At 45.8% G+C, this 21369-nt stretch overlaps 1 protein-coding gene across 14 annotated transcripts in view; it reads right to left on the bottom strand.

Annotated features, from left to right (window-relative positions):
* Window positions 1–8045: 8045 nt before the first annotated feature.
* DAG1 (dystroglycan 1) overlaps window positions 8046–21369 on the bottom strand; it is a 66687-nt gene continuing 53363 nt past the window's right edge. For all 14 annotated transcript variants that reach the window (XM_081302516.1, XM_081302514.1, XM_081302512.1 and 11 more), the window contains one exon: window positions 8046–12886. In XM_081302516.1, the coding sequence (XP_081158642.1) occupies window positions 10484–12886 (2403 nt within the window). In that variant the 3' untranslated portion in view covers window positions 8046–10483. The remainder of the gene's footprint in view (window positions 12887–21369) is intronic.

Genomic DNA, 21369 nt, shown 5'->3' with positions numbered 1-21369 from the left:
TGTGCAAACCAGCTATGTGGCATGTCTGGGTACGATTCCTTTCTAAGTCCAGCTGCTGCCCCATCAGAGACAGGAGAGACTTGGAGACCCTGTAGTGAGAAACTGATATGACTCCATTTTTGAAAATAAATAAATAACAGCAGCTTCTTCCTCAAGGCCTGTCCTGAGGAAGGGGGTGTGACCCTTGTCCTTGGAAAAACCCACAGAGCACTCCTAAGCACATTCCCACCCAGCTGAGTTGTTTGTAAATAACAGGAGAGGTCTGCAGCAATCCCCCTAGCAACCTCCAATCAGCATGAGACAGGGAAAATACCTGGAATGCCAGATGTCCCCCAAGTAGTTTATGGTGGTTGATAACATGTTGGGAAACCATGTAGTTTAGCATGTACACCCCTCGTGGCCTAAACCAATCAGTTCAAAGGAACCCCCTCTTGTACTAACCAATCACCCCTACCCAAATGTCAAGAGTTGTTGTTTGACTTTCCTGTGGAGTAGAATGATTTGCTGTGTGATGTTGTGATGCATAGTATATCCCCCCAAAACCTATAAAATCTCACTGGACAAAGGACCGGGACTCACTCCCTGGGACCACTGCATCGGGAACACTTGTGAGTCCAGGCTCAAGCTTGCAATAAAGACTCTTGTGTGATTGCATCGGATTCGGCTCCTGTAGGTCTATTGGGGTCCCACAAATCTGGCATAACAGCAGGAGTTTCCCAGCCTCTTAAGCTTCACTAGCTGAAAATATCTTTTTTCCACTAGGCATGACATATGACACATGACAGACATTTTGTAAAGGCCAGATGGGAGGAGACTCAATCCACACTAAGAGGAAACTTATGGTTGGTCGGCCATGTATCTACAAGCTTCACCAGTATTGCTCTCAAACACTTATAAAAGACCAGAGGGAAAAAAATGGAATCATTAAAAAATCTACCCAGATAGGAAAAGGCCTGATTATTTTAGTCACTGGAAGGCAAGTCTTGGGAAAATAAGGAGATAGCAGGACCTTAGCAGCTATACCCTGAGGCCTTCTGGACCAAGGACAAACAAGGTGACATGTAGAGGAAGGGGAGGAGGACAGAGCTCAAACCCAGTCTTTCTTGTTTCCTCCACAATCCAGTTCACCCTGGGCTGATGCTTTCAGCATGGCAGCTGCCACAGGGAGATTCAGGATTCAAACATGAAGATGTCTATGGGAGTGAAGAAGAATGACAAACTTTTCAAGGAAAAATAGAAGACAGAAGGTGGTTGAGAATAGGAAGGATGGCTGAGGACAGTTCCAGATGGCATTGTCTATGCTTTGGACCATTCCAGGGAAGCTGGGAAAGCTGATTCCTATCTATAGGGCTGTCTGAACTCTTTTTGCTATCATGATGCTGAGGTCTATCTCACTGCCAGATGAGAAGCAACTCAAGAAATTGGTTCCATGCCCCCAGACTTCTTTTGGAAGGAAGAAATAAAACTGAAGAGAAATTAAGTAAGCCCAAAGAAGCAGAGGTTTCCCTCCTGGCTAAAGTTTGTTGGCACCACCCACTAACATGGGGAATCAGACAGCTCCCCAAGCAAGCCTAAGGCTGGAATGAGGGCATGAACAACACATCTGATCTTTGTTTGTCCTTCTCAGGAGCCCATCTGGGCTGGCCTGAACAATCTCACTTTGTATACTATTATCTTAAACTGGCCATAGTTCTTGGTAGAGCAGGAAAAAGGAATAAGGCTAGAAGGTACAGAATTTACTTGATAATTCCTTTCCTGTTGCAATGTGCAAGTATTTTTTTTTAAAGAGAGAGAGAGAGAGAGAGAGAGAAACTTTAATATTTATTTTTTAGTTTTCGGCGGACACAGCATCTTTGTTTGTATGTGGTGCTGAGGATGGAACCCAGGCTGCACGCATGCCAGGCGAGCGCGCTACCTCTTGAGCCACATCCCCAGCCCAATGTGCAAGTCTTTACTTACATTATGTTAAATAAAAAAAAAAAAAAACAGGCAAACATCATCAGAAATGTTTACTTCCCTACCACTCATGCATTGCTCCCAATAAGGCTAATTAAGCCCATTGCTATTAGAGTTACACATTTCTGAAGGCTTGTTATGACAAGAAAAAATAAATGAAACTATGGTTTCTCCAAGTTGTAAGCATACAAGTCAAAACATGCTGTTTTTCTTGTCCCTCTTTACTCCCCCAGAGAGGCATTTTGGGATGGCTCTGCTGATCTCACTCATGCCTGCACACATTCATCCTCCTTAAGCCAATGCCCAGAGAAGCCTGTGGAACCTGCCTTTGAGGACCTCTGTTTGTAGAAACAGAGACAGGCATTCAAATAATTTCTAACTATAGAAAATTCCACCCAAATTTCTATTGTGACTCCCACCCCCCACAACTCTGCACCAGTTCCCACGGATCTCTGTTCCATGGATGGGAGAGTACAGGCCCAAATGGAAATCACATCCTTGTGTCCTTTCTTGACCAATCACATGTCCTACCCCAGGCAACAAAAGATAAGACATGACAGTTCAGGGAGAGGAGCTTGGTGGCCCCTCCATCAGGCTTACTACATGCATCTTCAGGAAAATCTTTAGAAGTTTCCCTACCTCCTGACCCCTCTGTGGATCTCTTACTACAAACCTAAGAGCATTACTGAAAATTACCCCGGTATTTACCACCAGAGATCTCAGGCCATTTCGACATAGCCATTCTCTCCACTAAGTTCCATCTATATCCTAATCAGAATGGATTGTAGTAGGTTCTTGTTTGCTCTGTTATCTTTACTGAGTGTCCAAACAGTTCCTGCCTTTCAAGAAAGGACAGATTGGGCCAGGGGTTAAGTCTCTGATAGTGAAGCCAAACCTTTGTGACAAGGGCCTCTGCCAGGATAATTTCAATTTAGTTAAATTTGACTTATACTTTTTGAGTCCTAGGTTGAGGACAGTACTGTGGTAGATCCCAAAGATACAGCAGGAATCAAGACAGTTGAATCTATTCATCTTCACTAAACCTATGATCTCCAAGTCTAGCCTTTGTCTACTGCTCAAACCAGACCCTGAACCCACTCCCTACATTGGTGGGTGTGGCCACAGCATCACTAGATCAGGTTATGAGAGCTGAAGTTGTACTCAGCATGAGGGTTATCTGAGGAAAAGCCTCCCTGGCTCCCCCAGATTCTAGGATAGGTGGGAGCAGGTATCAGTTGGATAGCAACATCTGGGTTACCACTGCTATGTATATATTAATAACCTCTCCATTTGGGAAGTGGTGTGGACATCAGCTTTCTGGGAAGGCAGTGTTTCTGCCAAGAGCTGACAGTGCAGACTGAGAATTCCTAGTAAGGCTGAGCAAAAGACATACTTTATCTCCTATCAAAAGAGCAGAAAGGGGCTAGGGTTGCAGTTCAGTGGTATAGCACTTGCCTAGCATGTGTAAGGCACTGGGTTTGATCCTCAGAACTACACAAAAAATAAACTAAGGTATTGTGTCAATATAAAACTAAAAATATTTTTTAAAAAATTAAAAAAGAAAGGCCAAGTGTTCCGCTGAGCTGTCCTCCCCATCACCACCACCATCATTGCTAATGCAAATTAGGTCACCCCCCACTTCTCAGCTCTGTTCCAAGGGATCTTCTTGAGGCTCACAGAATGGGTTATGTCCCTTTTCTATCCCTGCTTGATTCTGAGCCTCTGACAAGGCTACAGTTCCAAGAATGAGCTAATATGCTGCCTGTGACCCAAGACAGAGTCCCAGACAAGTGCCTCCTTAGCTTTTCATTTGTACTCTATAATCAAGACACTGCATTGAAAGTGTAAAGGAAAGCAGAGCTCACCACCACCACACCACATGCTCTCAAACAAATACAGGACTACATTGCCTTCAGCATCCCCCATGCCCAACTTCTTGCTTAGCCCAATTAGGATGGTGTTCTCTGACTGTGAGTTCATCCAGGAATAAGCTGGTCCTCTCCTCTAGGCATGCCCAAAGATATGCTGTTGTCACCCTCAAAGTCCCTCCTCCCCTTTTCCTGCTATCCTGAGGGGAAGCCAGGCCCTTTCTACGTTTTTGTCATACAAGTCCTGAGTAGGGAGTGGTCCTGTATCAGTGGGTTCAATTTCTTGAAAAGGGAGTTGACCTGGCCTGAGTTCCCGAGTATTCTGGCAGACTCCAAACTTGGGCTTTTTCCTCTTCATCCTGATATTGTGCTGCCATTAAGATAGAAAATAAGCAAGCATGGTGGCGCATGCCTGTAATCCCAGCAGCTTGGGAGTCTGAGAAAGGAGAATCACAAGTTCAAAGTCAACCTCAGCAACTAGAAAGCGCTAAGCAACTCAGTGAGACCCTGTCTCTAAATAAAACACAAAATAGGGCTGAGGATGTGGCTCAGTGGTTGGATATCCCTGACTTCAATCCCCAGTACCAAAAAAAAAAAAAAAAAAGAAAAAGAAAAAAGAAAACAATAGCCCTTATCCCTGGCCTTAGGAGCCCTGGCCAGCTTCCAACAGGATGTTTCCTGCTGTCTCAATGTGTGTCTGGAGCTGTGGAGACAAGTTTTGTTTTTCTTTGTTCTGTTTTGTTTTAGGTGGACACAATCTTTATTTTATTTTTATGTGGTGCTGAGGATTGAACTCAGTGCCTCATGCATGCTAGGCGAGCACTCTACCACTGAGCCACAACCCCAGCCCCAGGGAGGTAAGTTTTGGTAAGGGTATTCCCTGGGGCTTCAAGGTGTCCTAGATTCAAGGATCGACCCAAGGAAATTGTTAGTCCCAGCTAGGTGCCCCATCCCCATTTGTTTCTAGTGACATGTTCTCCCCCAGAGGCACAGTAGGGGAACCCCAACTGCACTGGCACCATCCAGATCTCACAGTATCCTATTAGGTTAATGCCCACTTTTAGCCTTAGAACCTTTTGGGTTAGAAGCAGAATTCAAGAGGCGCAGGTCTCATGCTGGGCACCCGAGGCGTGAAGCCAGAATACAGGCAAAAGCTAAGGTAAGCCTTCCCCGCCCCTACAAGCTCCAACCTTGGAGATGGCATCTGGGGTAGCTTTACCTCTGAGCTACATCCCCAGCCCCTCAGGCTGCATTTTTTTTTTTTTTTTTTTTTTTTTTTTTTTAGCCTGGGTCTTGGTAAGTTGCTGAATCTGGCCTCGATCTTTCTGCCTCAGCCTCCCCAGTTGCGGGTTACAGTGGTGCACCACTGCGCCCGGCCAAGGACAGATTCTTACTGGTTTCCAACTACGTATATCTGAACTTTCAAGGTTTACTGTTTGGGGCCCCAGGAGAGAAAGCCATTCGAAAACCAGGCCGTCTTTTTCCTACTGGCTTCCTTTTTAAAAGAACTGTGAATGACGCGTTCCGAACCCCAGTTCGGAAACTCTCGGAGACCATGTGACAGAGGTGGAAAGAAGGCGGGCCTCCACGCAGGCTCGGCTCGGCCAAGTCCCACAAAGCCCCGCCCCTCTCAGGCTTTTACTGGTCTCCAGCAGTCTCAACTCTGCTCTCCGCAGGTTCCGCCCTATCCTCAGCAGAAAGTTTTAACTCGGCGCACAGAAGGTCTCTCCCAGCTCACTTTGCCTATGCCCGCAGCACTCTTAACCCCGCCTATGGCCCGCCTCTCCAGTTCGCCCACCGCTGGCGGCTTAGTCCTCTAGCGCCACCTCCTGAGAACCTGCGGGCTCTGGCCCAGAGCCCTTGACAGACAACTCTGCGGGGGGGGAGGGGGGGGGAGGGGGGAGGGGGAATGTAGAGCCAGTACCAAGGTTTACAACTGATCCACCCACGCTCTAATCTGCCTCGCAACTTGCTCCTGGCCACACCCAACTTTACCCCATCTCAGGGGTCATCTTCACCAAAGCTGGGGACAATGGGGCTGAGTGTCCCAGGGGAAAAGTCTGGGTACCCAGGTCTCTAGGCTCCTTTACCCCACACTGTCCTGATGGTCGCCTCCTGCCAGGAACACCCCAAGAGATCGGCAGCCTGACTTTGGATTTCTTGCCTTGTCTCGACATTTTCTTAGGTCCACAAGGGAAATGGTACCCAAAATTCCCTCAACAGGGGCTTCATACAATTCCTTGCTACTCTCCAATATGAAAAAAATCCTTAAGTGTTTAATCTTAGACTTGAACCTGCCTCATACTAGCCACAAGACTTAGGCCAACTCCCCTACCCTCTCTGAGCCTCAGTCACCTTGTCTCAAAACAGTGGTTGAGAGGGAAAACAAAACGGGAAAATTAAGTCACCAGCTGATTTGGATTTTTAAGATACAGTAATACAGCAAGAAGAATGAAGTTCACCACAGAAAGACTGATACTTTAGTTGAGTCTTATCATGGTTTAGAGAAGCTGAGGAAGTTTGTCCAGGCTGTTGGGACCATGGAGAAGCAGGATGGAAGCTGCAATGGGTCAAGTAGTATGGAACTTCTGGAGGACCAGTCTGGTCAGGAGCTCCTAAACACAGCCAAAGTTTCTCCTGATAACAGCCCAGGACCAAGGATCTTGGCCCAAGGTAGTTAGTGACATTATACCAAAAGATAATGCAGACTCCTTTACTTTTCTTGGATCCTTTAACCCTTTTGCAGGCAGACTAAAGAGTGAGCTATTATTTCAACTCCATCCCCTAGTTCAGAGGTATCCTAGAACCTCTAGACCAGAATCTCACAGAAAAGGAAGCCAGGCCAGAGGGTCCCAGGAACTTGCCCTGGGTCAAAAGCATGCAGGAAGGAAGGCAGATTCTTATGCCTCTTTTCCTCTCCCTTCCTTTCTTCCACCCTCTCTCTAGCTCAGAACTACTGAGCAGACAGCCCCATATCCACCAATGAAGGGTTTACAGGGATCTTCCAGGAATTCTAGGGAGCAAAAGTCTGCCAGGCCAAACAGCAGATAATCCCTATTCACCAAAGGAGGTAGGGCAATGCAGAGGCCAGAGGTCTTTGTGACTTTTCTTCTTCCTATTCTGAAGGTTTTCCTTTTCTCTGAGACCCTTACTTAAGTTCAGGACAGTGAGCAAAATGCTAAGCAGACCTTCCTGAGACCAGGAGAGCAAAGGCCAGGACATTTCCTGGGCCCTTGATGCTAAGCCTAGGGATTGAGGCATGTGTCCCTGAAAACATGCTGAGGATGGTCTTTCCTGGCATTTTCAGTATATTGTACACTCAGGTCCTAACTCCAAGTAATTGTTTAACCTTGAACAACTCCCCACACAGTCCTGTCTGTAATATGGGACCAGTGTCTTCAGTGGGTCTTCGAGGTTGTAAACAGCACAGTCTGGAGGCTTCCCAGGGGAAGATGATAGGGGTGAGCTCAGAAGAGGCACTGGTTTTTCTGTGACCACCAGCACTTTTGAGACAAAGCTGCTGCATCTCTGTCTCCCAAGTGCTAAGCAGCATCCCAGAACAACCTATCTGCCCCTTTCCTGGGAATTGAGTCAGACCAGGTTCTTATGAGTTAGCCACCCAGAATCTACTGGCCCACAGGCAGAGCAGCCTGGTTAGAGAAAGTATTCTGCCCTCTCCATCTCAAAGCCAACACTAAACTTACCATCAGGCAGCCTGGACAGTCCCAAGCCCACAGACAGTGGGCGTATTGGGGGTATGGGCTGGGGTGAAGCTGCAGCCAGAGACATCCCTCGTATTCCCTTCTTCACAGGGACCCAGGCTGAAGGACTCTTGTCTAGAAGGTGCCACTTTGGGGCAGGAAGCCCATGACAGGACTTTTCCACTATACTCGTCTCTACCCATTATCATTGGGTTTTCTGCCACCCACCACCCCTTACAAATCAGGAAACCTAGAGCAAGGGCCAGGTCATTTCCTGGGCCCTTGACTTGTTTGCTCAAAGACAAAAGGGGTGCTCAGGGGAGTTTACATATTGGCAGGGTTTCTGGAACACACATTCAGCCCTCCCAAGGGTACTGAAACAGGTTAAGGCTCTATGGAGGCCACTAGGCTCCTTCTGAATGGGCCTGGCCAAGTCTCCTCTTCCCTGTCACACGATTCTTCTACTACTCATGACCAAGAACCTGAACAGGCCAGGGAAATAGGTGTTCAGAGGCAGTGGCATTGTAATAAAGACACTGATTTTATTTAGTTTGATATGTTTCTATACAGAATGCAGAAAACACATCTTAAAATCATATAGAAGGAAATAAAAACACGTCAGTGGTTGGTGAACACTTGAATGTGAGATTGGCTCTCCGTCTCAGAGTCCAATGGCCATTGCCAGCCCAGTGCTCAGGGAGGAGTATGCCTGCAAAGGCATTGTTGCTGTTATTATTCTGTTCACTGCCCCATTGCCTCCAGTTGCTATGGCAACAGGACATTCTGGGCCAGCCACAGCAGGGCAATGCCCAATGGTGGGGTTGCTAAGGGCAACAGAGCTGTTTTGAAGGCCTTTCAAAGCCCTCACCTGGAACATTGGAAATTGTTTATTTTTTGATGAGGTCATCAGAAATAAATCTCACCAGGTCAGATTCCACTTGTGCTCCTGACTCTAGAGAAACTCTGGCTTAGACCAGGGCATAGAAGAATGAGGCCTGGTCACCAGCCACCCACTGAGCCCTCATCTATAGGCTCCTCCTCCAAGGGTGCTGCTCACTCCAGAGTAGCCTACTGGAGGCTGGGGCAGGGGAGAGGGTTGGGCCCTGTGGAAGAAGGCCCAAGGGAAATGCCTCTGGAGAAGAGCAGAAATGAAGACCTTTCCCCTCCTATCTTCCCCTACTGAGGGAGCACACACAAAAACTCTGCAAAACAGTCAAATCCTCTGCAACAGTCAAATCCTCTGCAAAACAGTCAATATGGCTTAGAAGTAGCTGCTCCGTGTGCAGAGGGAGCCTGGGTTCACCCACCCACCCACTCTCAATCACGGAGGGATACATTATTGCGAAAGGCATTCCTCCCTAAAAGGTACCCGAAATAACTCAAGACATCAAGAAAAGTCATGCTCCAAAACAATTTCTTCCAAAGGAGGAAAACTGAAGCAGAGTGGATGCCCCTGAGTCATGGGACAGAGATGCAGATGGACGGATGGATGTTTTGCTAAAAAAGGCAAGAGAAGCCCTAGTGTAGTTCCAGAATTTAAACTGTTAGGAAAAGAAGGGGGGGGGTCAAAATGAGCAAAGCCGTCAGTTCCATGGATTCAACACTAAGAGCTTGTACAAACTGCTGTAAGCATTGCCATTTTTAATCTTTTTTTTTTAATAAAACAATTTGAGGCTGTATAAAAACTTTAGTAAAAAATTAGCTTTGAGAGCCCACAGATTTTTACTATGAACTATTGCTGGCACTCCTCCCCAGCCACCATTTTCCAGTCATTCAGGCCCAAGGCCTGGGACTGGAGTGCCAGAGAAAAGGAAAGGGGTGGGTTTTGGGTAGGACTGTGGACTGTTGGGACAAAGCAGCCAAGGTCAAGTGAGGAAAGAGCATCACATGACATAAAAATATTGCATCGTCACCAAAATGTCCCCCACTGAGTGTTTCCAAAAACATGATATTCCTTTTGGGGAGAGGGGGAACATACCAGAAGAAGGGAAAAACAAAATAGGTTGATGTGGTCGAGTCCCTCGACCTCCCAGGTGCCCCCATGAGCAGATGGCCCACCTTGGAGCACCTAGGTTGGGGGCCATGGCCACCAATGCCTCTTGGAGTCCCTTTTCCATGGAAATGAAGACCCCTTGGTGGTGGGCCATTAGTGTGCATGGGGTGGAGGTGGGGATGTCCACAGCCCAATAGGCCCCTCCAGCTTCCAGCCTCTGGCAACAGCAGGAGAGCAAACCCAGCACCAAGGCCCTGGCCCCCAAGCCAGGGTCGGGAGGACCCCATCAGGCTCTGGGGTATCAGAGCAACCAAGTTGACGTAGTGTGAAAAAATAGGATTCCTTTGATAAAAAATACTGTCCCTTGGTCTTCTCTAAGATTGAAACACCCTGGGAGCTTATTTTTAGCAAAGCAATTCCCCGTACCCACCCAAAAATTATACATACAAGTTTAGGTAAACAGCAGATTAAATGTAAAAACTTAACCTTAACTTCTGAAAGTCCTTTGAATTTAATCTTTAGCTACTGTTTTCCATGTTACATCCTGCAGCTAGACACACGTGAATAGAAAAAACAGTACAGTTAGTGTTAAAGGCAAAACGCAGAGAGCTGGGGGGCCACCCAGCACTGCCTGCAAGTTCATTCACGGTTCCTCGCTCCCTCCACCTAACCACTACTCAAACAAATGTTTTCAGAGCCAGCCATCAAAAAACTCAGCGAAGAATTTTCTATGAACAAACAAAAAGCTGTTAGGCAAAAAATAAAAAAGTCCCCAAAGTCTCTCCAGCTGCTTTGGGGTTTGGGAGGACCAGAGAGGGTGGGCTCGTCTAGGCCCCGTGTGTGTGTGCTAGGTCGGGTGTCAGCTACCGGTGGGTGATGGTCTGCAGGTCACCGGTTTCCACAGACAACACCAAGTTGTCTCTAGGCCCCTGCCCTAACCCTGCCTCCACCCAGGCGCTTGTGGGTTAAGGGGGGACATAGGGAGGGGGTGACCGGTATGGGGTCATGTTCTTGGGACGGGAGCCCTTGCCCTCCATGGGGGCTGTGAATGGTGGGGGAGGCTGATAAGGAGGTGCATTGGGATCCTCATCCCTCAGGGGTGTGTACTCTCCCACTGTGTCCTGGTTCAAAGGAGTAGTCTCGGGCACACTCTGGTTGGGGTACTCAGGAGGTGGGAGGGGGGCCTTCTCCTCCTGCAGGATGAGTGGCATACTGGAGGAGGGTGGGGGCTTGGAGTCATCTAGCTCATCTGCAAAGATGATAGGCACCCCTTTCTTGATAAAGGTGGCCTGGTCCTCAAGGGTAAGCTTGCCCTTCCGCTTCTTGCGATAACAAATCATTGCTATGATGCCAGCAATGAGCAGGATGGCTGCAACTACCACGGCCGGAATGACTGTGTGCAAGTAAACATCATCCTCACTGCTCTTCTCAGGGTCCCTGTCTGGCATCTCTGTGGTTGGTGCCAGTGAGGACCCCATCTTGGGTGGTAGCACAGGGATAAACTGTAGGTGTCGACAACTGCCAGAACCTGTCACAGCAATGCTCATGGCCTTAAAGTCAGGCTCCAGGGCATTGGAGAAGGCAGACCGAGGTTTCCCATTATCCTCAGCAATCCTCCGACTCAATCCAATAATCTGCTCCTTCGGACAGGGCTCCAAGGGCAGTGTATTGTTGGTCCATTCTACCTCGATTGAGCCTCGGGTGATATTCTGCAGGGTAACAGTGCTGCAGTTTCGGTCACCGAAGGCAAAGGCCAGCTTCTTCACCAAGGCAATCTTCTTGTGGATGTCATTCACCACTGTTGCTGGGTCACCCACAAACTTGGCCTTGAACCTTGCAGGAGCCCTGTCTCCTTGAGGCCGCTTGTGGACATGGATCTCAAAAGCATCTACAGCTGAAAGTCCCCCCTTGTCTGTGGCATGCATGAAATACTCATGTTTGCCCACATGGCTGCTGTCAGGCAGGCCATACATGAGTTGGCTGTTGCTGTTGAACTGCACCCAGGATTTCTCACCCACTAGCTGCTGCTCCCGCAGCTTCAGGGTCAGCTTTAGCTTGTCAGTGGTGGTATCCTCATTGTCATAGAAGGTATCCGATGGGATCTTCACCTCAAAATAGGTACCCACCCAAGCATCCACTCTGTCAATGTGGTTCTTGAGTTCTGGACGCTGGTTGGGTTCTCCCCCACGGGGCACTCCACTGGTGGTGGTGCGGATTCGAGTAGGTGGAGAGGCCGTTTCCAGTCTGGTGATGGGAGCTTTGGTGGTGCCTCTGGGCACTGGTCGGGGAGTCCGTGGTTTCTTAGTGGGCCTGCGGGTTGTCGTTGTTGAGGAATCAGTTGAAGGCGTTGCTGGTTTTGGTGTGGATACTCGTGGCTTCTTGGTTGTAGTTGTGGGAGGAGTAGCAACTGCCGTGGGCTCCACATAGCCAGGAATGGTCACTGTTGGGCGAATCTGGCCAGGAACTGTGGTTCCAGCTTCTGACACCCGAGTGGGCTGAATAGGGCCTAGAGTGGGGGTCTGAATAATGGCACCTCGAGTGCGAATGGTGACTGTGGGTTTTCCAGGAACAGGATCCCTGACAGGTGGAGCCATAGTCTCTGTTGGAGGAGCAATGACTGGAGATGTGGGGGTAGGCACTATCCTGGATGGTGGCTCCTGGATGGCCGTGGTTGGAGGTCCAATGGCAGTAACAGGTGTTGGTGTAGCATGAATTTGCCTCCGTATTCTTTTTGGGAGAGGGGGCTTCTTATTGGCAATATGCCAACCTACCACAGGGTAGCCAAGCTGGGCAGACATAGCACCCTCCCTGGCAGGGGTCTCCACGCCATGAATGTCAGGCACACTATTCTGGTTCAGGGAGCAGCCCAGTTTCCAGGAGAGCAGAGCCCCATTCTCCACAACCTTTTTTGCATTTCCTGGGCCGGCCATGAAGGCTGACATGTCAAAGAGTCTATTATTCACCACTGGCACCAACTTCATGTTGTGAAGTTCCACTTCTGAGAAACTCTGCATCTTATGTAGGAGGTCGATCCTTTGCTTTGGGGTCATTTTGGTGAGATCAGCATCCAGAATCACTGTCAGGACAGTCACTGGCTCATCAGCAGCACAAGCAGAAAACACTACCTCCCCAGGGTCTGGTGAGGCTGCTCGCATGGACTGTGGCTCACTGTGTTCTTCAGGGTAGACCTCAATAGAGAATACACTGGAGGTTTGAGGGACATGGCTCCCATTGGCCCCCAGGCGTGCAGCGCTCACTGAGATATAATGCACACCCTTATCAGTGTCAAGGGGGAGGCCCTCCAAGGTGTGGTTCTGTGGGTCCCAGTGCAGCCAAGATGGCAAAGCCTCTTTCCCCGCTGCCGATACCTAGAAGAGACATGAGCAGGAGTTACAAGTGCATTACCTTAAAATGATCACACAGCTTTTAACTACTATCCTAGCCTAAGTTGTATAACAGATTTGATGACTAATTCAACTTTCCTGTTGGGAAAGCCAGAGAGGCACAACCATCTGTGTACATTTCACTTACCTGGCATAAAAGACTGGGGAAGGATGATGGACTAGCTGAGAAAGTATGCACCCAAGGCCACAAACTAGGGGAACAGCAGTGCTGGCACTCAAAACACGTCTCTTTCCAGAGAAGCAATGTCATAGAGCTCAATGTTTTGGACTTTTATGCCAGTGATACACCCTGCCACCTAATTGCCTGCTCTACCTGCAGAATCAAGTCAAAATGTCTTTTCCCACCCTTCAGCACTCCTCAGCCTCTCCCCAGATTCTGCCCCTGCCCTCATCAGACACCTCTGCTCAGGTCATACACCTGGCCAGCACACCTTTTCTGGGTACAAGTGGAAATGTACATAGATCTGGGTACAAGGGAAGACTCTGCCCAGAATGACTTACTTTGCAATCATCAGGTGATATTCAAGGGTAGTGGAATCATAGCTGATTCTTTTTTTTTCCCCCTCTTTTCTTAGTTATACATGATAGTAGAATCCATTTTTTTTAAAGAGAGAGTGAGAGAGGAGAGAGAGAGAATTTTTAATATTTATTTTTTAGTTCTCGGCGGACACAACATCTTTGTTGGTATGTGGTGCTGAGGATCGAACCCGGGCCGCACGCATGCCAGGCGAGCGCGCTTACCGCTTGAGCCACATCCCCAGCCCATAGTAGAATCCATTTTGATACAATTATACAAGAATGGAATATAACTTATTCTAATTAGGACTCCATTCTTGTGGATGTACACGATATTGAGATTCACTATGGCATATTCATATATGTACATAGGACAATTATGTCAGATTCATTCTACTGTCTTTCCTATTCCCATCCCCTCCCTCCCCCCTTCATTCCTCGCTTTGTCTAATCTACTGAACTTCTATTCTTCCCCCCACCCTGCCCCTTATTATGGGTTAGCTTCCACATATCAGAGAAAACATTCAACCTTTGGTTTTTTGGTATTGGCTTATTTCATTTAGCATGATAGTCTCCAGATCTGTCCATTTACTGGAAAATGTCATAAATTCATTCTTCTAAATGGCTGAGTTATACTCCACTGTGTATATATACCACATTTTCTTTATCCATTCATCTGTTGAAGGGCACCTAGGTTGGCTCCATAGTTTACCTATTGTGAATTGTGCTGCTATAAACATTTATTTGGCTGTGTCACTGTAGTAAGCCGATTTTAAATCCTTTGGATATATACCAAGAAGTGGGATAGCTGGGTCAAATAGTGGTTTTTAAGGAATCTCCATACTGCTTTCTAGAGTGGTTGCAACTGTTTACAGTCTCATGAGCAATGTATCAGTGTACCCGTTCCCCACATGTTTCCCATATAGTTAACTGATTCTAATGTCCAAATTAAATCTGTTCTTCAAGAAAAACCGGTACCCAGAGTAGAGGACTATAATCAATTATTCTAGGACAATGTTAAAGAAATCTCAAGGAATTCTGGTTTCTAAAAGAGAAATTCTGTAGTCAACCAAGTAATAGGAAATGAAAACACAGACCCTAAACCTGTCCTTGGCAGAGAAGAAGCCTGAGGAGCTCATCCCCTTATTCTTTTTTCTTTTTTAAATAACTTTATTCATTCATTCATTCATTCATTCATTCATTATGTGGTGCCGAGGATCGAACCCAGGGCCTTGCACATGCCAGGTAAGCATTCTACCACTGAGCCATAACCCCAGCCCCTCATGCCCTTATTCTAACCAACAGCATCTCCCCAACTTCTTTCAGTGTGGAAGTCTTCTTCCAAGTGACATAACGGTAATACTCTAGGCAACCAAGGGAATACCACCACAGAAACTTTCATTATCAGCTGACAAATGGGAAATTAATTCTTGCTTCTTGCCCAGATCTCACACATGCAAGGCAAGCGCTCTGCCGCTGAGCTACAACCCCAGCTCAGCAGCTATATTTTGATTGAGAACAAATTATTTCACTATCATCTACTCAGAATTTTACACTTTTTGAGCAAGCCAAGGCAGAAAAATAGGGCCAAGCCTATCCAACCTATCCTATGCAGATTCTGGTTCCCCAGGGCTCTAGAATACAGGCCATGTGCTGGCTGCGGGACAGGTGTGCAATCCGGATCGATAGCCTGGTAGCGGGCAGCCTCCTCAAATCATGAATAATCTGAAGACAGAATGTAAAGGTACTATGGCTTTTGCTAGGTGTGGTGGCACACATCTGTAATCCCAGGAACTCAGGAGGCTGAGGAAGAAGGACTTCAAGTTCAACGACACCCTTGGCAACTTAGCAAAGTCCTGTCTCAACATAAAAAAAGAGAAGTGACTGGAGATGTTACTTAGTGGTAACATCCTGGGATCAATCCCCAGTGGAGGGATGGGGGGGGGGGTGAAGCTCAGCTCTAGACAGGCTGAGGCTTGACCCAACCTCAGCCCAAATGTACTCATCTATAAAATGAGAGAAATGATCCTATCCTTGTATCCTTATAGGACCAGGTATGCTGGACATTGGTAATGCTTATTCCAGTAAACAACCTTAAGAATATTGCACAAATAGACTCCACTTCCCAGTCCTCCTTCCAAGTTGGCTTGGATTAGCCCAATGTATAGGGAACCTTGTCTTTGTGTTCATACTCTGAAGAATCTAAGAGAAGTGGGGAGGCTCTGGGCAAGATTCTAACAAGAACCAAATTAAGGTCCCTAATGCCAGGGTTAGGGATCTTCAGGGAGTTGATTGCCTGTCAAGACCTGTCTTCCAGAAGAAAACCCTGAGGGGTCATGGGAGAAAAGGACTTGTTGCATATGAGAGTTGAAAGACCAGTATTTACCTCTTTTTTTTTTTTTTTTTTTCTTTTCGAGACAGGGTCTCACTTAGTTGCTTAGGGCCTCATTAAATTGCTGAGGCTAGCTTTGAATTTGTGATCCCCTTGCCTCAGCTTCCCAAGTTGCTGGGATTATAGCCTGCACCACCTAGCCCAGTCAGTTTAGCAAGCCCCTAAACAATTTTTAGTGAGACCCTGTCTCGAAATAAATAAAAAGGGATGAGATGTTGCTCAGTGGTAAAACACTGGATTTGAATCCCCAGTAACACACCAACCACCACCCCAAAAAAATATTGCTAGGCTCGGTAGCACTTGCCTGTAATCCCTGCAGTTTGGAAGGGGCTGAGGCAGGAGGGTCCTGAGTTCAAAGCCAGCTTCAGCAATTTAGTAAGACCATAAGAAACTCAGCAAGACCCTGTCTCTAATAAACAGGCTCGGGGATGTGGCTCAGTGTTAAGTGCCTCTGGGTTCAATACCTAATAAATAAAACGTAGATAAATCTCAGAATCAGTCCTTCCATTCCAAGACCTGATATCATCTATTTTCACTTGGTCATATTTTTTTTCAATTCTTTTTTTTTTTTTTTTTAAAGAGAGAGTGAGAGAGAAGAGAATTTTTAATATTTATTTTTTAGTTCTCGGGGGACACAACATCTTTGTTGGTATGTGGTGCTGAGGATCGAACCCTGGCCGAACGCATGCAAGGCGAGCACGCTACCCTTGAGCCACATCCCCAGCCCTTTTTTCAATTCTTATTAGTAATTTATTTAAAACACAGAGGCTTATATTTTCAATAGTATTTGAGTTGATGAGTCTGGGCAAATGCCTACCCGCAAGGATGCCTTCCTTCACCAACCCACATTTCGCAGTGTACAGTGCTCACAAGGGGCTCATTCAAAAACTGGGGAACACCCACTTGAGTCACGAAGAAACTGTAGTTCATTTCACACAGACAGCATTGCCACAAAGGTCTCAAGCATCCAAAGAAATGTTCCTTTCATAAACTCCTCTTCCTGGACAAAAAGAGTATCCATTGTTTCCGGGGGAACTGGAGGCCCACGCCAGCAGCTGAGAGCACAGTCCCCAGAAAGGGCTGCTCCCAACTTGCTGACATCTTGGGTAGAGGAAAAGTTCACATTGTCTGCAGGCAAGGAGGGTGACAGGGATGAAAAGTCACCCTTCTTGGGCTTGATCAAAACAAAACATATGAGGGAGCTCTGGAGGAGTAGTCCAGTCATTTCATGATATGCAAAGACATCTTTCCCTGCCCAACCTAAAGAGGCAGTACCAAGCCTGAGCTTCCACTGGTTCACACAAGACTACACACACAGCATCGAGAAGCAGCCAAGAACATCTCCATGATGGGTGTCAGCTACCACTACAGTGTAGTCCATGGTAGTCTGGGCATAGCACCCATGTCACCTCTATGTGTAGTCATCATTCATCTGCTATACATTAAGGCACTCATAGAGCTCTCAGCAAAAAACATGAGGCCTCAATCTGAAATTAGGTTGTTTTGAATTCATGATTTCTGACCAAAAAATATGGGCTATACTCATTCTAAAGCCACTTCAAGCATATTCATACATATTGATGTATGTTCGGCATCTTGGGTCCCTAAGTTGAATATAATGGAAATATTTAGGAACCCTGGAAACTATGTTGATTTTGTGTATATAATGACATACTAAATGAATCAGTAGATTTAATGCAAGAATAAAAAAGAATAGATATATTATTTTTGTGCTTCTAAGTTGGCATGCATGTCTCAAATTATCAGCTGTCAGTATTAGTAAAAGTTATCACTTGAAGTCTTTAGCATTGTTTTGCACCTCATTTTTTCTGAGACAGTTTATGTAATTCTTCCCATGCTTATTTGATCAGCTTCTTTTCTATGTGCCTAGCAAAACAGTTCATTCAGATTAGAATTACTGATCAGGAAGAGAAAAAAAATCATCAAGTGACAATCCATTACAAATTTCAATGGGAGCGGGGATGCAGAGAGAACATGGACAGACTCAAAAACTTAACAGATACATAATGCATCACAAGAACACAGAAATCAACTTGAAGGGGTTCCCAATGGCCAAATCTGTGATCATCTGAATATCATGATAACTAAGACAGCAAAATAAATTATAAACCACTGAATATTAGAAAACAGCAAATCTATACTAATACTGGATTAATAAAAACATGGCTGCTGGGCATGGCGGCATATGCCTGTGATTCCAGCGACTCAGGAGGTTGAGGCAAGAGGAACTCTGCCTCAGCAACTTAGCGTGACCCTTCTCAAAATAAGAAACTTTTAAAAAGGCTGTGAATGTGGCTCTGTGGCTAAGCACCCCTAGGAAAAATCCCTGATACCAAAAAAAAAAAAATAAATAAATAAATAAATAATAATAAAATAAGCCATGGCAGAGTCATGGCTTAGAATTATTTCCCAATGCAAAATACAAGTTTGTGACAGGATCCAGAGTCATAAAACAGTAAGTCCAGAAGATACTAAGAGGCAGCAAGTAAGCTTAGTCTCTTGCTGCCCCTCGCATAAGCTGGCATTTCTCCTATGTACCAACATTAGGGCTCTGACAATCCAAAGCAGGTTTGTAGGTGCTAAGAGTTTTCATTCCTTTTGCCAGCTCAAAAACATTTGAGGGCCTACCAGGTAATAAGACAAATACTCAGGTACTAAGGGCTGGGGATGTGGCTCAAGCGGTAGCGCGCTCGCCTGGCATGCGTGGGGCCCGGGTTCGATCCTCAGCACCACATACCAACAAAGATGTTGTGTCCGCCGAGAACTAAAAAATAAATATTAAAAAAAAATTCAAATACTCAGGTACTAATAATATATAACAATAAATACTATTATTATGTACAACTTTAGAGCACTAATAAAAAACAACAAAGCCAAACATGAAGACTAACTAATAAAAAATAAGAATTTCAAGGGCAGAAATCTGTAAAGAAAAAGATAATATAGGATTTTGTGGGAAGGCAGCTTTCACCAGAATAATAGAAGAAAAGGTCTCCAATACTCTAAGGGGATATCAAGTTGAACCTGAAATAGGTGGCTGTCCTCACTCCAGAAAAGCCAAAGGCCTGGGGTAGAATCTAAGATAGGCATGTTCACAAGGTACAAAGGGGCTAATGTGGACCAGACAAGTATACGGAGGGAAAGGGGAGGGACAGGAAGCCAGAGGCCAGATCATATAGGGCTTGATCCTGAGTACAGCTTATAATGGGGGATTTTAAGCAGATTTAAGCTTTTTTAGAAAAAAAAGATGTCTTGATGTGGAGAACAAACTAAAGGGGCAGAGACAAGGTGCCCTTGGAAAGAGATGAATAAATAGTAGCTTGGATGAAGGACAGTAGTGATAAAACAGAGATAAGATTCTGGGGTTACCTCAATGAGTGTCCTTGGCAAAAGACCTAAAATTTTCCTCATACACATAAGAACATCAGGCAACCATTAAGAGTTACACTCCTCAAAACAATTAATAACCATAAGGGAAAAAGTCAAGCTACAGTGAATGAAATAAGGTTAAAAAATATGTCCAGGAGCTGAGATTGTGGCTCAGAGGTAGAGCGCTCCCCTAGCATGCGTGAGGCACTGGATTCAATCCTCAGCACTACATAAATATAAAATAAAGACATTGTGTCCACCTAAAACTAAAAAATAAATATTAAAAAAAAAAATGTCCAATGCAATCCTAGTCTAAGATGTCTGTATGTGTGCATGGCATGAACACCTCTTAATGAGCCCAAAGAACACCTTTTGGTGAGAGTTTTTTCTTTCTCCCTTTACTTTGTCCACAATAAAATATATGGTTATAATCAGAAAATTAGGGGGTGGGGTTGTAGCTCAGTAGCAGAGCACTTGCCCAGCTCATGTGAGGCACTGGGTTCGATCCTCAGCACCACATAAATAAATAAAATAAAGGTATTGTGTCCATCTACAATTTAAAAATTATATATTAATAAAAGAAAGAAATTTAACTCCTTTAAACTTGTTTCAGAAATGGGGAAAATCAGACTCCAAGAATTAGATTTAGCTTTCCGACTCCCTGATTCTCCAACCCATATGAATCTGATGCTTAAGACTATTTGAGATAGTCATCTTTTTGAGGGTGAAGGGAGCAGGGCGGCGGGAGGGGGGGGGCTTCAGTGCTGAGGAATCAAACCAAGGACCTCATGCATGCTAGACAAGTAGTATACCACAACTACATCCACAGCCCTTCATCTGTTTTTCTACAGGATCATCAGCTACTAAATGGCCTGCTTTCCATAGATAAATATGCTCAGATAAAATCCTGTTTTCCTAGTAAAATCTCTTTACTCTCCCAGTGAATAAGCCTGTTACAAGTCTCCTGCCAGATACTGCAAATATCCAGCTCACTGTATTTGCCCAAAGCACTTCTGGTCAAAATTAATTCATGTAAAACATTCCGATGGCCATCAGAGCAAAGACAATCAATGCATGGTTTTGAATATTCAGGGACTCAAGCCAGAAGCTGGGCAAGAAATGTATCCTCCAGAACAGCCACTCTTTAACTACAATATTAGCATCTGGCTTGATGAGGTATTAGGAAGATTACATGGAAACCTATGCAAACTCTGGAAATTAAAAGGAGCTCTGTGGAATTGGGCTGCAACCTGAGCCAGGATCATCAGAACTAAAAAAAAGGAGGGGGTGGGGAGGAAGGAAGAGATGGAGGAGGAAAGGAGTAGTAGGAAGGGGAGGGGGGAAGGGTAAAGAAGAATAGAGTGAACATCCCTGAGATCACAAAGCCACACTAAGAACAAGTCATGAATGACCTAAAGAAAAGGAACCAAGGAGTTGCATGTAAAGAGTAAGTCCACCTAGATTTAACGGAAAAGGGCACAGGACTTACTCTTCACTGGAAAAATGGCATGGAATCTGTGAAACCTGGGAGAGGGGACCTGTGGGTCAGAAAGGGACAAGTTGACAAAGACCACAAGAACCTGCATTCAGCCAGGTGTGATGGTGCACACCTGTAATCCCAGTGGCTCGGGAAGCTAAGGCAGGGGGATCACAAGTTCAAAGCTAGCCTCAGTGAGACTCTGTCACTAATAAAATACAAAAAGGGGATAGAGATGTGGCTCAGTGGTTAAGTGCCCCTGAGTTCAATTCCCAGTACCAAAAAAAAAAAAAAAAAGAACCTGTATATGTTTCAACTAATGGAGTATAGCGGAAGTCTTGTAGGAGTTTCCAAGCCTAAACCTTAAGAGACTAGCAGATTCTACTTCCTGTTTCCTGGAATACCCAAACTTAAAATCCAGCTGTCCCACAGTGAGGAATCCCAAACAGCCCAGGGAGAAGTCTACATGAAGAGAAAACAAGAACACACTGATTAAGAGCACTAGTTAAGCTCCTAGTCAAAAGGAGCATGAACTTAAAAACCATGATTCTCCAGATCCAGATGAGCTGCTCTAGTTAGTGCTATGAAAGTAGAAATGAGACTCTCAGACAACAAATGCCTGAATTCCTGGTCATAAATTTCTGAAAGTGGCTCACTGGGTTATTTTGTTGG

The sequence above is a fragment of the Spermophilus citellus genome, assembly GCF_964194105.1.
Source record: "Spermophilus citellus genome assembly, chromosome: 7".
Taxonomy (NCBI): Eukaryota; Metazoa; Chordata; class Mammalia; order Rodentia; family Sciuridae; genus Spermophilus; species Spermophilus citellus.
Note: the sequence above shows the minus strand (reverse complement) of the source record. Positions and strands in the feature narration are given on the sequence as shown.